Source organism: Microtus oregoni, unplaced genomic scaffold (genome assembly GCF_018167655.1).
Source record: "Microtus oregoni isolate MIOR12 unplaced genomic scaffold, Mior012 000114F_ref0000099, whole genome shotgun sequence".
In the NCBI taxonomy this organism is placed as follows: domain Eukaryota; kingdom Metazoa; phylum Chordata; class Mammalia; order Rodentia; family Cricetidae; genus Microtus; species Microtus oregoni.
The window spans coordinates 1,319,558-1,336,685 of NW_024544743.1; the positions used below are offsets into that span (position 1 = coordinate 1,319,558).

The 17,128-nt window shown below is 46.2% G+C and overlaps 1 protein-coding gene across 5 annotated transcripts in view; it reads left to right on the plus strand.

The window, feature by feature from the left end:
- The window catches only part of LOC121443890 (BDNF/NT-3 growth factors receptor-like), a 330,682-nt gene extending 314,974 nt beyond the window's left edge, over nucleotides 1-15,708 (plus strand). For 4 of the 5 annotated variants that reach the window (XM_041645640.1, XM_041645641.1, XM_041645642.1 and 1 more), the window contains exons 17-18: nucleotides 7,056-7,214; nucleotides 8,965-12,866. In XM_041645640.1, the coding sequence (XP_041501574.1) occupies nucleotides 7,056-7,214; nucleotides 8,965-9,150 (345 nt within the window). In that variant the 3' untranslated portion in view covers nucleotides 9,151-12,866. Of the gene's footprint in view, nucleotides 1-7,055; nucleotides 7,215-8,964; nucleotides 12,867-13,191 lie in introns of those variants that run through there. The other variant, XR_005973721.1, reaches the window with a different exon arrangement.
- Nucleotides 15,709-17,128: the final 1,420 nt, after the last annotated feature.

Here is a 17,128-nt window from a genome sequence, read left to right on the forward strand (position 1 = left end):
GTAGCCTCACCCACTTCCTGCTCCATTTCTCTGTTTCCTGTATGTGGAAAAGGATGTGATTACCCAGCTTCCTGCTCCTGTTGCCCCGCCATTCTTGATGCTAAGCTGTTAGGGACATGGAACTGCACACACACACACACACACACAAAAATAAAATAAAACAAAAATATCCACAGGGCAAAAAACCTTTCTTCCTTAAGTTGCTTTTTGCTAGGGCATTTTATTACGGCAACGGAAACATCAGTAATACAAGCACCTTCCAGAGAATTCTTTCTCAAGAGACTGGCCCACTGGAAGAGGAAAAGTTTATCCACCCATCCATTGCAACAAGCACTCTAATACTGTCAGCATCACCGTGAGCAGTGGGGCACAGCACAGAAAGATCGCTGGGCAGGCTGAACCGCCCCCCAATCCTGCTTCACTGAGGAGCAGCTTCAGCTAATGCAAAGGCTATAAAGAAAAGGAACCAATATGGCTGGAGTTTGGTGAGTAGGAGGAGCAGGGGGGGGAGCTTGGCTTTCACTCCCAGCAGACTGGCACTTAGTGAAGGTCTATCAAGGAAGAGAACACAGTCTGGTTCACAATCCTAAGAGTGTGTTGTGTTCCTGTTGTGTGGTGGGTACACTATGGAAAGCGAAAGTCAGGCAGGGGTCTCAGGACATAGCAGAGTGGTAAAGCTCCTGCCCAGCCTCATTTGTCAGGCCCCAGGTGTAATCCCTTACCGTAAAGAAGAAAGTAATGAGCAGGCGCAGTGATTGACAGGCTGTGTAGCGGTGGAGGCGAAAGAACACAGCTGTGTGGACTTGCTGCTGGTGCCTGATGTCTCTTCAGGTCAGTTGTGTATCCAGGAGACCCAACACAACACAATGAAAGCCTAGATATAGACCCAGGGAAATCAAGGGCTTAGCAGTGGCTTTCAGGGCTCCACTTGAGCAAGGGTTTAGTCCCAGTGGTACTTTTTAAGGGATGAGGAAGAAACAGGGATGCGAAGGTTGTGTGTGTGTGTGTGTGTGTGTGTGTGTGTGCGCACACGCGCGCGTGCGCTCGCGTGCGTGTGTAAATTTTCAGGTCTTTAATCTTTGGGTAAGCAGAGAACAGGCCTCCAATGGCTGAGAAAGATTACTCATTAGCCCCATGATTTTAATTTTGAAGCTGAGGAGCATCAGTGCTTTGACCCCGAGGTTCTGGGTGGTTTGCTGTAGCTTGTTGCATCTGTCAACCCTGTTATTCCAAGAGTGTTCTTGTCTCCGTCTCCAAAGACAAATTTAGGGCTGAAAAGAACTGTATCCCCGAGTCTATGTTCAGAGATGAGCTGCTTGTTCTGAAAGACCTTTATATGTTTCATAAAAGTTATTTTTGTAAATGGATTCAAGTAGACTTTAACAAGCAAATATAGCATCCTAAATGCCAGCGATCTAAATAGAAGATTCAGCAGAAGCACTGTGTGACGGCAGAGCATGGAGACCTTGGGAGCGAAGCTGTAGGAGAGTGATCCAAGGGACTCAGGAGGGCCCGACGACAGGGAAGGGAGAGGGTGACTGACCCCCAAGGACTCCAGCACTGTGCCGTCCTTCCTTCCCTCCCATCGGATGCACAAACTGCAGCGTTCTTCCCAAAAGTCAGCTCAAATTGTGACAGAGGTCAAAGGATAACCTCAGTAGAGAAGTGACCACGTGCCTTGTGGAATACTCAGGTGAACCAATCAGGAAAGGGACAGCACCATGTAGGGAGAGCCCACCATTCTGGAATGGCCAAGAAAAGCCTGCATCAGCACAATTCGAAGGAGAAACTCTTAGGAGACTCTGAGTTCTGAGAAGCAGAAGAATCCGTGTGTGCTATGGGGGTCATTGCCACAGGCTTCCTCTACAGCTGCTCTCTGTCCAGGGATGGAGAGAGGGAAGCATCTGGTCAAACCTCCTTTGCCTGCCAGAGCCCACCACTCCCTTCCAAGTGAAGCACACACCATGTATGTGGGGTAGTGATACCACTGTACACTGTTCTGGGCCCCAGAGGGTCTGTGTCTTGGGGCCCAGGAGTGGCTAATGTTGGCTTTGACTCGCTGGCATAGCAGTCATGTGAACTGGTGGGCTTAGGGCAGGAATGCAGAGAGGCAGAATGAAAGAGTAAAGGGAAAGTTAGTGGTTGGAAATAGCGGTCTTCCCTTGTCCTCTTGGTTCTGGGTTATGACTGTTGTCTTGGGTTTCTCTGTCCTAGTTTCCCCACCCCTTAGTAGCTGAGGAGTCTGTTAGATCACAGGCTGTATGTTTATTGGGAATTCTATGATGTTAAATAGTTTGCCTTGAATACCACCCGGGTGCAGCAAGCTATGTGTGCATACAAGTTAAATATCCTAATATGAAGAAAAACCTACTCCAGACAGCTTGATCCAGTGACAAGTCACCTTTCCATGAGTCTGCCTGGGAAGCCCTCCGTCAGGGTTTGTGGAGCTGTTAGGGAAGAAAAGTGGCAGAAGGCAAAAAGTATGCAGCTGCCAACTAATTTCATTTTATTCTTTTAGAAGAAGATTTAAAAAATGTTTTTATTGTATGTTTATGAATGTTTACTTAAATGTTAAGTGAATGCATGTGCAATGCCCACAGAAGCCAGAAGAGGGCATCAGATTCCCTGGAACTGGAGTTACGATGGTTGTGAGCCTCCATGTGGGTGCTGAGAACTAATCCTGGGTCCTCTGGAAGAGCAGCAAGTCCTCTTAACCACTGAGCCATCTCTCCAGTCCTTAATCTCATTTTACTTAAAATGAAGAACTCTTGTTTCTAGATTCAAAGTGATTTCTTGACATCCTTGTGACTGTAGCTATGCACCTTAGCAGGGGAAGACATATTGCTCCTCACCAGAACTAAACACAAAATAAGAAGAAGGTAGTACCTATCACCTAAGACCAAGCACTTGGGCTGAGTCAGATGAGAGACAGGAATTGGGTCAGAGGCTTCAGAACTGGATCCTTGTGGATCGAGCCGGTCACTCTGCCTTCTCAGTCTGGAAATGCTTTGTCTTTTAAAAATGAAAGACAAGTGGTAACCAAATGTGTAGCCAGCAGCAGCCAGCGCACCCAGCAAACCTTGCGCTCCCCACGGCCACTCGAACCATTGAACTCAGATTCACTAAGGCACGCAATGCACATAGCAGAATTTTTCTTCTTTACATCTCTATGAATTTTGGCAAGTAGAGTCATTTTTTAAAGATTTATTTTATTTTATATATGGGTGTTTCCCCTGCATATCTATCTGTATGTCATGTGTATGCATTGCCCTTGGAGGCCAGAACTGCCATGTGAGTGCCAGGAACCGAAACCCCAGTCCTCATCCAGATCATTCTATGCTCTGAACCACTGAGCTAACTCTCAACTATAGTTGCAGTCATTTACACCAGGTCCCCACACTCAAGAAATAATCCTTCTGTCAGTCCAATGCCTCTCTCCCTTAATACAGGAGGCCCTTCCTCTCCTCCCAACCCAGGCAACCATAGCTTATCTACAACTATAGTTTTGCCTTTTCAAGAACGGTATAGGAATCATGTCACTTAAGACTTTGGAGTTTGCCCTAATGGCTTTTCAAAGAGTAATTCATTAAATTTTACAACAATATTTTTTTAGATAAATACCAGTATTGCAGAATTGAAGGACATGGAAGTGCTAACACACACACACACAAAAAAAACCCAAGATGCAAACAAATACGATTTTGTATTACTTGAATTATTTTATGATAAGACACGTAAGAAATCTTCAGTGAAAACTGTGCATTGAATGTGGCTCACAGTCACCCTAGAATCAGTGTCAGAGCGCAGTGGTGATGGTCTGTGGTGCTCCTCTTCGACCCACGTGATAACCTGCCTCGTTCTGGCTGGAGATGGCTCTACTGTGGAAAGGCATCTGGAAAAAGTGTTAACAGAAAGGTTGAAGACATCCTCTCTTAAGCCAACAGCATTTAGCCTTGAAGTCACCACACGAAGACCAATCAGTCCGTAAATGTGAAGAAACGAACATGGATAGTCAAGGTTTTAAATATCAGCAGTTTCGGGATTGGTGTGCATGACAGGTTGGCCAGACACTTCTGCTTCACTCAGGATTAAAAAGAAGAGCTGGGGCCGGGCGGTGGTGGCGCACACCTTTAATCCCAGCACTCGGGAGGCAGAGGCAGGCGGATCTCTGTGAGTTCGAGACCAGCCTGGCCTACAGAGCTAGTTCCAGGATAGGCTCCAAAGCCACAGAGAAACCCTGTCTCGAAAAACCAAAAAAAAAAAAAAAAAAAAAAAAAGAAGAGCTGGGTTTCTCTCCAGGCACTATTCCCCATTCAACATCGGTCCCGTGGGAATCCCAGGTCATGCTTTACAACACAACCCTCATCCTCCTGGATGTGGTCACAGCCCACAGTACAACTACAAGGGTTCCTCCCAGGCTCTTCTTCAGGGGAAGACCTTGTCACTGCATTGCTGTGTTTAACCTTCTGCTATAATGCCATCCACTGGGAGCAAAGGAGGGCCGGCTGTTGCTGAAAGTTTACGGCTTTCATGAATTTTTAAGGAACACATGGGGGAGATTGCTGAAGCCAAGCCATCGTGCACGGGTGTGATACGGAGGTCCAGGAGTCCCTTCAATATTTAATGCAGCCAAAAGCCTCTGGCAACCAGTCATCTCTTAATGGGGCTCGCCCTCTGGCCAGCTTGTTTCTGAGGGAGTCAGATTTCTGGCTTCCAAACAAGTTATCGCTCACTTGCTGAGTAAATACCACAAGCTGAAAGTGGCCCCCTAGGCATCATTGGTCTTTGCTGGTCAAGCTGAGAAGGTCCCAGGTCAACATAGCTTGTCTTCAAACACCCGTGGTTTCCCAAGTGAGCTAGATATTGGTCTGTTCTCAACCTTCCTATGAGACTCCACTAAACACAGAATGGAGTGTATCGGGAACCGAATGGCTGTGTAAGGAAACAAGAGGTGAGTAGGGGGACCCCAGGTGCAGTACTGCTGGCGGAACTGACTTCACACCAGAGAGACGTTAGGGGAGATAAGGGGCATCGGGATTAGTCCTGGACCGACTGCTAGGGCATTGCTGAGAACAGTGGCTGCAGAGGAGAGGGAAGTGAACGTGGACAGAGAGGGTGAGCTGCACTTTGTGAGAAGCCTACAGGAGGGAAGGAATGGCTAATGGCATCACTTCCGTCTTCCATCACTGGTGTCTCTGGGAAATGGACTCCGCATCCCTCGCTCACTGCTACCACAAATAAAGATGCTGTGTGTGTGTGCAAAGCAAGCCATAATGGAAAGGAGCCAGGCTGTCTGTATGAAGGGAAGAGGTGAAGCTGTTGTCCGTGCTGTCAGTCACCAGTCTATACATATACTTGACTAGAAACTTCTTTCATTTCACCAAACCCTAGTTTCCAAAAGAAAAGGAAAGAATTGTCACAGAACTTTTCACTGTTTACTGCCCTATGACGACAGACTATATACTGTGAATTGCTTAGTTAAGACATGGATTATGGGACTGGAGAGGTGGCTCAGCTGCCAAGAGTATTCGTTGCAGACTCCTGTGTTCCTGGCACCCGCATGGCAGCTCACAACCAACTGTAAAATCGTCTCGGGGATCTAATGCCCTCTTCTGGCATCCACAGGCACTGCATGCAAATGGTGCACAGGCAGTAAAAACAAACATATAATTGTGTAGTTATAATGATTGGATTGACACTGTTGTTTAAAAATAGTAAATTCATTGATTTATAACTCAAAGGAGATTTACTTTCAGGATTTTCTCCAGAGATTCTTTTCTTAAAATACGTTTCAAGCCAACAGAGTTGGGGGATAGTCAACTCTAAAACATAGCTGTAATTTTAATTTTTATCATATTATTCTATGTGAATCACTATCAAAATCACGAGGTTCCACGCTTTCCTTGGTGTGTTTTTAGAATGGAATACATTTTTCTCAGTTTATTTTATGGAGTCCCTGGCCCTCAGACATTGTTCTTATTAGCTCTGTTGGTTCAGCCAAGTTAGTTAACAGTCCTCAGAGTCAGCAAGTTTCTTCTGAGAATCTGGAAATGTTGGGCCTTCCGTGTACAGCTTCTCTTTGTCAGTGTTCTGAGCATGGAACTTAAGGGTCAACCAGACCAGTATTCACAGTCTGACCTTAGGGTGCCCACAGTGTTCCTCTTGGCTGGTCAGGGTCTGTGACCACACTGGTTGTGGCCCTAGGAGGAAATGTCGCCACCACTTCCAGACACATGGGCAGGTACACTTCCTTCATATAAAAAGTCACAGATTGATGTTGAGAATGGAACCTGGGCAGTGACTCCATGAGGTGTTCATGTTAAAACATACGGCTGTCAGTGTGTCCTGGGGCCTCGTTCACACTAACACATGTGATCCACAGATCACATGACTACTGCACAGGAGTCAGACAGCCTGATGACTGGCAAACCTGAAATGGCATTTTTTTTTTCTTCCACTACTTGGAGAACCGTGCACCGCCCTCCTGCATCAATCAGGTTTCTGTGAGCGCACTGATGCTGTCCCCAGGTGCTGCCACAGCTTGTGTTTTCACTCAAAGGGGCATTTTCCTCTTAAAACAAATTTATTTATTGCAGTTAATAAGCTACATAGCATCACCCTATTGGAGAGGAGAATCCAAAGCTTTGAGTCCAAAAAAATATGATTTTTGTACCATGTACATGTATGGTTGCCTGTCAGTAAAATGGAAATAATAAATTTCATCTTGGGTACCACTAAGGTAGAATGCAGGGCCCTTTACTTGTTATCTTGGTTCAAAATTATCATGTTTATTAATTAATAGACAGGTTAGTTCCTCCAACAGGAAGTTCATGAAGGCTTTAGTAAATCATAATGGTCTCTACTCGCCTCTGACTTTGAGGAAAGGAAAAGAACAAGTTATATTTGTAAGTTTGTTTTGACTCGTCTCTGCCCCTGACTCTGTTACCTGAGGTGATGGAGAAGGTACATATCCCTCGTAAGGGCCAGCTCCCCACAGTGACCTGCCACACTGGCTCCAGATGACTGACGCTCCCTATTCATGCTTCTCCTGCCAGGTCGGAGGCCACACGATGCTGCCTATCCGCTGGATGCCTCCAGAGAGCATCATGTACAGGAAATTTACCACAGAGAGCGACGTCTGGAGCCTGGGCGTCGTGTTGTGGGAGATCTTTACCTACGGCAAGCAGCCCTGGTATCAGCTATCAAACAACGAGGTGTGTAGTGGTTTGGGAGGGACCCCTGAACACACAAGCACATTCACACACACATTCACACACACACATATACACGCACATGCACACACACACATACACACCACCGCCACAACCGCCAGAGCGGGAATCTAAGATGCAGCCTTGGTCTGGAGGCTCCTGAGCTGGCAACCAGCCCACAGTCATACATGGCTTTGCTCAAGGCAGCAGTTCTTCGCAGACTTGTTTTAATAATTTTGGAGAGAGGTTTGCGGACCCAACCTTGCTCCCTCTCACGGCAGGGTGGAGGAGTAATTTCACACCTGCTCATCTAACAGACTAAGAGCAGCCTCCGCAATCCGTGCCCCTGAGTCTGGCGAGCATTTCTGCACTGTTCCAGAGAAGTTCTAAAGCCCTTTCCTTCTTCAGATTTTACTAGAAGTTAACACCTAGTCTAGTGAAAAGCTCAAGCTTGGTTTACCTTTTCCAACTCCTTGGCAAACTATAGTTACCTGTTGGAATCCATGGGGATTGGTTCCAAGACCCTGCCCTCACCCGGCCCCAGACCAAAATTTAGAACACTCCAAGTCCTTCCTGCAGATAGGATAATGTAGCATGCGCAAGAGCTCGCCTGGTCTCCTCTGCCAGCTCATTTACAGTAATAGTACATGCAGACACAGTGCTAATAGCTATATGTTCGGAGAATAATGACAAGAAAAAAAATGCACATGCTCAGTACAGATGTTATTTTTTCCCCCATGTATTTTCAATCTGCTGTTGTCTGGGTGCACATCTGGAGCCCACGGGACAGCAGCCAGCACATGTCTGTATTTGAAGCACAGCATCTCGCTCAGCCATCTCCTGTCCCTCTCAGATCCACGCCTGTCCTTTAATTCAGCTCTGATATGCAGTGATCCTAATCACATCTGCTGCCAGGGGTTCCCTGTCAGTCAACACCTTAGGCAAAAGCAGTCTGAGTTCTCTCTCCAGCCTGTAAAACCTGGAGCACGCGGGGCTTTCTTGGTGCTCTTCAGACCAGCCTCTGTGAATAAATAGATCAGGCCTTTGCCGGCTTTGTAAAACCACAATGGCTCTCCCCTTGTGAGAAAGCAGTAAAAGGGTTTCCTTTGGGGCTGAGGGAAAGGACCACGAGTTCAAGGTCAGCCTGAGCTGCATAGCAAGACCATACCTAAAGCAAAAACCTATCTCTCTCACTGGAAATCCACAAGGGAAGGTTTGCTGAAAGGGTGGAGAGGGAAGCTGCAGGCCAGCCCCAGCATGCAGGCACACAGGGGCAGATGATTCTAGAACCCTGCAGCACTGCACTGTGACTGTAGGCGGTACGTTTATTATATCTTCAATGAAGAACTACAAAAGAAACATTTTAAAAGAGCAAACATCAGCTGGTAGCCGATTGGCAGCTCCTCCCTAGGGGCTGGTATAGCAGCAGAGTGGAAGGACGTGCGGTCCCATATAATGGGGCCCCAGGACTCTGTGAAAAGTTAGGAGGGAGGAGGTAGAAGGCTGCCAGCACAAAGGCATGGTGAATAGCTCAGGAGATACACGTACTGATTGTCCTGATGTAGTCAGTACACCTTGTATATGTATAAACACGTCTGCCTCAAATTAGCATGCTGGCCCCCAGAAATAAACATAATAGCTTGACTTGACTTCTTAAAAAGTTAAAGAAAGGAGAGGCCCTTTCTTGCTCCTCCTGCACTGACATCCCACTCCCATGGCTCTTCTGCTAACCCTGCCCCTGCTCTCCCTGCAGGTCATAGAATGCATCACCCAGGGCCGAGTCCTGCAGCGGCCTCGCACGTGCCCACAGGAGGTGTATGAGCTGATGCTGGGATGCTGGCAGAGGGAACCACACATGAGGAAGAGCATCAAGGGCATCCACACCCTCCTCCAGAACTTGGCCAAGGCATCGCCTCTCTACCTGGATATCCTAGGCTAGGGCCCTTCTCCCCAGATCCGCCCTTCCCGATGCACTCCTCAGACTGGCCAACACGACGAACCTCTTACCTGCCGCTGGGTGTCATGACCTTGCTGTCCTTCGTTGTTCTGACAGTATTAACAAGACAGGGAGCGGCTTTCGGAGGGAAGCAGTGTGCACTTCTCCATCCACAGACAGTGTTAACTCGCTTTTGGCATTGTCTCTTTCTCTCTCCCGCATCTCCTTTGGTTTCTTTCTTTCTTTTGCCCTTTCACCTTTTACTTTGGGTCTTCCCTGCTTCGTGATCCTCAGCCTCTCTCCTTGAACAATCTGGCTTCTGTATTCCTATTGACTGTACATAGACAAAGGCCTTAAACAAAACCCTAATTTGTTATATCAGCTGACACTCCAGTTTGCCCACCACAACTAGCAATGCCTTGTTGTACTCCTGCCTTCGATGTGGATGACAAAAGGGAAACCAAACATCTGACTTAAAGCGCCACTTCCAATGTACAGACACGGGCATTTCTATGGATTCACTCCTGTTTATTTATTTAACTATTTATTTATCTATTTATTTATTTATTTATTTATCTTCTTGTTTTCTGATGGCTTTAGCCTGTGTGTAAAGGGAAAGTTGTATACAATCTAGGAAGATGTTATCTGTGGGAGATGAGATCCAGAGAGAGAGAGAGAGAGAAGTGTGACTATAAACTACAGAAGGACCAGAACAGAGACAGCCAACGGGATCACCTGGGATCAGCCCCTGCTGAGGAAGATCCCGCAACCGTGAGCTGGGAGGAGCATGTTCGGCACCGTCCCCTGAGGACCTTCCTGAGGAGGAAAGAGGGTGTTGAACTCTGCACCGTGGACAGAGTTTCCAGGCACAGATACTGGCCTGCAATGGAAAGTGAAGATGGCCTCCGTGGGACCCAGACAGCACATCGCGCATTCCGCCAGCGCATTGTGGTCGAGCATGGTGACAGAGTTGAAGCGTTCCTCAAGGGTTACCTACCAAACTTTGTCAAGTTCAGTTGAAAAGAGGGAGATTTTTGCTCAGATATTATTTCTGGGTCAGATGGGGAAATCTGAGTCCTTGAAAATGACAGGAAGCACTCTCAATTCTGAGGCACGTTTCTCTTACCTTGAACTTTTCAGACAATTCCCTCCAGCCCCAATTCTCCACTCTCACCTGTCTTTTAACTGTGCAAAAAAAAAAAAAAAAGTGCATGGTCTTTGTCAGTCAACACCTGTGTGCAGAAAGGACCATTCCAGTCGTGGGGCCCCATGGGTAGGGCAGAGCCATAGAAGGTCTGACGTATGCAACTTAGGGATGGGGCAGGACCAGCAGCTGAAAGCATGCTGCTGCGGTTAGTGGTGATGGGTTTGCCGTAGGGATGCTGATGCCTGGGTGTCTCCATCCGCCTCAGCCCCACAGCAGCGTGGGATGGGACAGACGGATCCGTCCCTGAGGGGAAGAAAAGCTCCCTTGGGGACAGCACCCTAGTTCACGTTTAGTGTCCGGGCCAAGTCTCTTGCTCTGGGCTCTGTTTGGGAGAGCGGTTCACTTCTACGTACTCATTGTCAGTGTGCTGTTTTGTTATCTATACTCCATTAAAAAGTTTTTTAAAAAAGGAAGGAGAAGGAGAAGGGGAAGAAGAAGGAGAAGGAGAAGAAGGAAAGAAAAAAACTGAAAAATCTGTGCAGTATGACTGATGGGAGGCTGTGCCCAGACTGAGCTTGGAAATACGCTTCTGAGTATGATTATGGGTTTTACTAAGAGAAAGTGTAAATTTAAGTAGAAATTTACAGTTATTAGGACAGTCAGTTAGACCGAGGGAGAACAGCATTTCCGCTTCTCTGTCCCCCTCTGTGAGGGGAAGTTTGATAAACTTGACATCTTTGTTACATGAGCCAGATTGGAAGCGGGTGATTGAATTCACAGTAGCACACTTCTTTGGAGTTTATTTCTGAAGGTGCCAGAGCTCTGGGTAGGTTTCATTTGTGCCCACTAATTTCTGGAGCACTGTGTTTTCTAGTATAGACTTTGAAAGCAGGTTCTCAAAATAAATAAATAAAAATAATAAAATAAAATAAAAACCTCAGTGTAAATGAACAGAGACCAGAAAGAGATCCAGTGGACCCGCTCAAGGGAGGGGTCACATAAAGCAGACGCTATCTGGGGTCCTTTCTGTGGCACTGGCCCGTGAGAGATGGGAGCCATTTGTCCTCTTCGTCCATGAGAAACCCCTCCAGGATACCTATCCTAATATATCGAAAGCCATATATCTGTGATATATACAGGCAGGTATATATCCTATAAAGGACCCACGGTACTGTCACAACACTGTGGAGCTGTGGCGCTGCAAAGCTAGGACAGATGGATGTATCCACGCTGTTCTAGATTCCTAGGACAGATGAGTGTATCCACGCTGTTCTAGATTCCTAGGACAGATGGATGTATCCACGCTGTTCTAGATTCCTAGGACAGATGGGTGTATCCACACTGTTCTAGATTTCTAGGACAGATGGTGTATCCGCGCTGTTCTAGATTCCTAGGACAGATGGGTGTGTCCACGCTGTTCTAGATTCCTAGTACAGATGGGTGTATCCACACTGTTCTAGATTCCTAGGACAGATGGTGTATCTGCGCTGTTCTAGATTCCTAGGACAGATGGTGTATCCACACTGTTCTAGATTCCTAGGACAGATGGGTGTATCCATGCTGTTCTAGATTCCTAGGACAGATGGGTGTATACACGCTGTTCTAGATTCCTTGGACAGATGGTGTATCCACACTGTTCTAGATTCCATCAGCGATGACTGGAGAACTTGCACAGGTCTATCGCTGCGAGTCAGACCAGTTGCCCTGGGAGAAAAAGCTGCAAGTTGCTCAGCAGACAGCCGAGGAGATGGTCCTGGGAAGAGCCAATGTTAGGGAAGCCTTGCAGGTTTTCATCAAAGGTCTGCAGCGAGTTCAGTGTTTTCCTTAGCAGGAAAAAAAAAGCAAAAGAGAGAAAGACAGAGAGGAGAAAGAGAAAGAGATTCCTTATACTGCTTTGACAAGTCCCTGAAGGTCTTAAAATGAAAATGTCTATGCAAGCGCAAAATTTTATAGTTATTTATACTGATTATTATTATTAATAATTATTATTATTAGTCCTTCTGTTGACATGTGCCAATGTCAGAGCATTGCAGAACATCTGCTGGCTTTTTAAGTAGTTGGATGAGCCGAGGACATAACATCTTAAAATAGTTATCATTATTCATCGACTACTCTCTTTCTTGTGGTATTTTAATTTTTAGAAAAGAAACATTCTTGCTCTAAAACATATCCCTCTCCAAACAGGACAAGCATGGTGGTAGCGACCCAAATTCTCCATCCCGAACCCCATCATCCACTTCATTTCCAAACCCTTGATGGTTTCTGAGCACTTTTTGCATGTGTTGGCAAATTATTCATATTTTTCACGAGGGAATTGAGACTCAGAAGCTCAGAGACCATGAGCTTCACCCAAGTCTGCCCCTGGACATGCTAACACACACACACACACACACACACACACACACACACACACACACAAGGCATTCAGGAAAGGAGGCGTGCTAGCATGTCTGTGAAGCAGGAGGAGGTTAGGACAGACGGGAACACACACAGTCCAAGCAGAGGGGATTTTCTCTCATGTGCTTCTGCTCCTGGCGTCTTCTGACTCCCGTGCACTAAAATGATGTCACAATAAACCTCATCAAGAAAATGCTTCGAACACTGCTCTCGAGGGTTCTATCCGAATTCATGCACACACACTCACATCAGCTCCATTTGTAGTGTTTTCGTGTACTGATATATATATATATATATAATATGTTATAAACACTTGATTTATACATATACAAATGCACATCTGTAGTGTGTTTGTGTGTTTATGTATAAACATATAGGCACATGGTAATAGAATAATTAATTGTAAGTAGGGTGCAATATGAATAATTTGCTTAAAATTTGCTAAATAACCAAAACTATCAAATGTCGTGTGGCAGTTCGTGTTTCCATTCTCCGTGTAGGTAAGGACCACACCAGCTTTCAACTCCGGGCAGTCCTTGGATGGAAGATTTGTTGAAGTCACAATTCCCTGAGACAACAGACTGAAAAGCCATCCTCTACGTTCAGCATGCTCTCCGGCTCTCTGCAGACAAATGGTCTCCTTAGGTACAGCTCCAAGGGAGGAGAGCTGTGCTGTGCTGACCCTTCTCGCTCTGATCCCCTTCTAGATGCAGACTGTTGGGAGACCAGTGTCTTGAAGGCCGATGATAAAACACCCAAGAACCCACAGCAAGATGGGCAGCTTGTAGTCACCCCTTACCCACATGGGGAGAAAGAGCCATGGTGCGGACAGCGGGATCCCTGGTCAAGGGCTGTCGTGAGCCTCTCCTTTTGCAAATGGGACTGCCAGCGACACCTGGCATTGTCATGTCTAATTTCTAGAACTGTCAGCACAGACACAGGCACCCTCATCGCTCCTTCTCCCCTCTTAGAGGACGTCTACTTCCCAACTTGACCTTTGGTTTGGCCCTGTTAAAGGAAACCTCATGAGGGAATGGCTAACGAATGTCCCAAGTCCCCAGATTTCCAACTTTGCAGTTTAAGCCGATTCTTCACAACGTGTAACAGGAATGTAGAGACTCAAGTTGTGATAGCTCGGACATGAATTTCAAGTGCTACTGTGAAGAACCAGGTGGGAGGGGCTCCCAGGTGAAAGAGTAGTGCAGAAGGGCATAGTTTATGCTGTCTGTCTGGGCTCCATCTCTGCTGCTCCAGTCAAAGGTTCTTGACTATTCTTCGCTGTGGCACCTTCCCTTCTTTAGACCCTTCAACTTCATTTATTTATGTTCTATTTATTTATAAACTTTCGATCCATCCATCACCAACATGAAGCAAAAAAAAATGACATACATGTAAATGTGTTGCAAGCGAAACACTGTGAATCTCACAACCACCTCCAAGCAACTATGCTGCCATCCTGATGTGCGTCTCGGGAGACGAGATGGGAAAAAGACGGTGACGTCATTTTTGCAGCCTATGCGTTCTGGGCCAGGTCCACGTTTTTTATTTTATTTTTTTATTCTGTGAGTTAAGAAAAACGATCCTGAGTGGAGGTTGACTGAACGTCCAACGAGCTAGCCAAAGTATCATGAGCTGCTTGTGGCTGTATGTTTGAGCAGGAAGGAAAACCATGGGCAATGGAGAAATGAAACTTGATGGAGAGGTCTCTATCTTACAGCTCGTATAGCTTACTGTTGCTTAAAATGTATACAACAGCTGGAAATATTTTCAATACAAGGTATTTGAATTAAATGTGAATTTTAAATATGTACTCTCTTAAGGAATGAACATATTGTGGCGAAATATCTCTCTCCCCACGTTCCTGACCAACCTGCCTAAAGACGGGGATGCCTACACTGGCTTCGGCCCCGGACAGATGTTTGTACATACCCAGGCCACACACACTCATCTCAACATCTCTGCACATGTGCTACCCCTCCAACAGAGACCTGGTGTTTAGAACTCTATCTTTCAGTTAGTTTATTTCCCTTTAATGTGACGTCTCTGTGCCGACTTTTACCGGCTCTCACTTGTTTTTTTGCAATCTGTTTTGAGGTCCAGTGCTTTTCTGAGACTCACTGCATCTTGGCTGATTTCAAAGTGACACCTGAATACAGTGTTTAAAAAAAAAATGTTTGTAAATCATGTGACCAGCTTCTCTCAACCTGACATGGAATGTCTCTTGTACTACAGTGTATTTAATAAAAAAAAACACAAATGACGTCTTACAATAAACAACACACTCCATGGGAGGCTACACATGGCGATGGTGTACTTTCTAAAGATGAGCAGGGCGTCTACGAAGCACAGCACAGCAGTTTTAAATGCAGGCATCTTCAGAGATGCCACGGAGTTCACTGCCTGAAGGCAGTGAGAACAAGTGGTCTCTGACCTCACCGTTGAACTTTTAAGTCACACTGTTTACACCCAGAATGCTGTTGCCCGTTCCTTCACACCGTGACATTTCTGTCTCCACCAACCAGTGTGGTATCCTGAAGCCACCTGTGGCTAGCAGGTCTTTGACTGTAGAACAGAGTATGAAATCGTGTTTAATTTCAGTTAATGTACATTTAAACTGCCACAGCAGGCTAGTGGTGACTATTCCAGCTGGGCAGGAGTGAGAAGAGAAACCTGTGGTGTCTAAAAGCGCAGGTGCAAACAATGTCCTGAGTGGGTTGCAGTGGTCTAGAGTTGGGTTTCCCTGGGAAACTGGGCAAAGCAGAGGTGGAGGTGTTCCCTGGAGCTTCACAGTAGCTTCTCCCAGTGTCTGGCCTCTTCCCCCTGAGGCTCTGGAAGGCTGAGAAGCATCCAAACAGCTCCCCTGGTATAGGCTCCAGAAACATGCAGTTTGGCTGTGTCTACCCGAAAGCAAACACCCTTAACCATTGTCTCTTACACACTTCCCCCCAGTGGTGAGGATGTATATTTTCTTAGGGTAACAAATTATGGCAACTGAGCAGAGACTAGAAAGTTCAGAGTTGCATAAGGTCCAAAATTTCGAACATGATTATATATCACACTCAATTAAGGAATAAAAAAATGTAACCACCGGAACCTCGATCAGCCTCAACTTAATCTAGAAATCCTAACTATGCCACGCCACATTTCCTATTTCTATCATTGCTACAATTACAGTGATAACCACGGAAACTTGAAAACCGAAGTCGTGTTCTAGAACCTTCCCTAGTTTCTCTGTATGTCCCATGCAGCCTTCCTTCTCCCAAATACCTTTTCATTCACCCTTAGGATGCTTAGCTTCTATGATGTGGACATTATTGCTGAATACTGTCACTACTTAACAGGAAGACAGGCACACTGACTCTGTGAGTTCAAGGCCAGCCTGGTCTATAGAGCTAGTTCCAGGACAGGCTTCAGAGAAACCCTGAAAAAGCTACAGAGAAACCCTGTCTTGAAAAAAAAAAAAGAAGTTACATATTTGAAAGGATGCTCTTCATGTACAGGGTGCTAGGTGTATGCTTTAGTTCCTCTTGGCTACAGTAACAAATTACAGCAAATAAGCTATTTGAGATAACACAGGTTTATTTATGCAGAATGTTAGAGGTCAGAAGTCTGTCGGTGAGAAGGCTGGCATGTACTCCTTGCAAAGGTTCATGGGAGAACCTGCTTCTCACCATTGTGGACTTTGGTGGCTTCTGGTGTTTGCTGAACACCTCACACCAATTTCTGCCTCCCTATATCTTCTTTTCATGTGTCTTCTTTGCTGGGTTATGATTTCATAACCGACTTTATTGACTTTCTTTCATTTTCAAAGGGACTGCATTCGGAGCTTGCCCAGACACTGTGGAAATGTCACCAGGCTTCCTGTCCCTGTGACAAAATATCTGAGATAAGCCACATGCAAAGAAAAGTTGGTTGTGCCTCACGGTCTCGGTCCACGGTCGCAGAGCTCTGGTGCTTTCATCTGGTGGTGGCTGGAGAACATGGCAAAAGAGTTCTGTTTGTTTCAGGGTAGCCAAATAGGAGAGAGGCAGAGAAAGGGAGACAGAGGCAGAGGAAGGGAAGGGAGAGGAGAAGGAGGAGGATGAGGAAACAGTCACTCAGGTCTTAATATCCCCTTCCAGGGCACACCTCCAGTGAATCTAACTTCCTTAACCTGACCCCACCTCCGAAAAGTTACACTACCCCAATAGCATCATGGGCAGGAAACCAAGTCTTCAACACACAGCATTTAACCTCCAACTCATACAATGCTCTATCAACCCTAGGAGCTAAGGCATCAGCCTACAGACACAGGATCTCCAGCATGAAGAATTTAAAACTGGCCAGGAGGATAAACTATGAGAAGCTGACGCATGAAGTTTGTGTTGACTGCCCCAGGAAGATTCATACACTAATTCCTCGCATTCTCACGGCTCCAGACAATAGGCAGAAACGCTG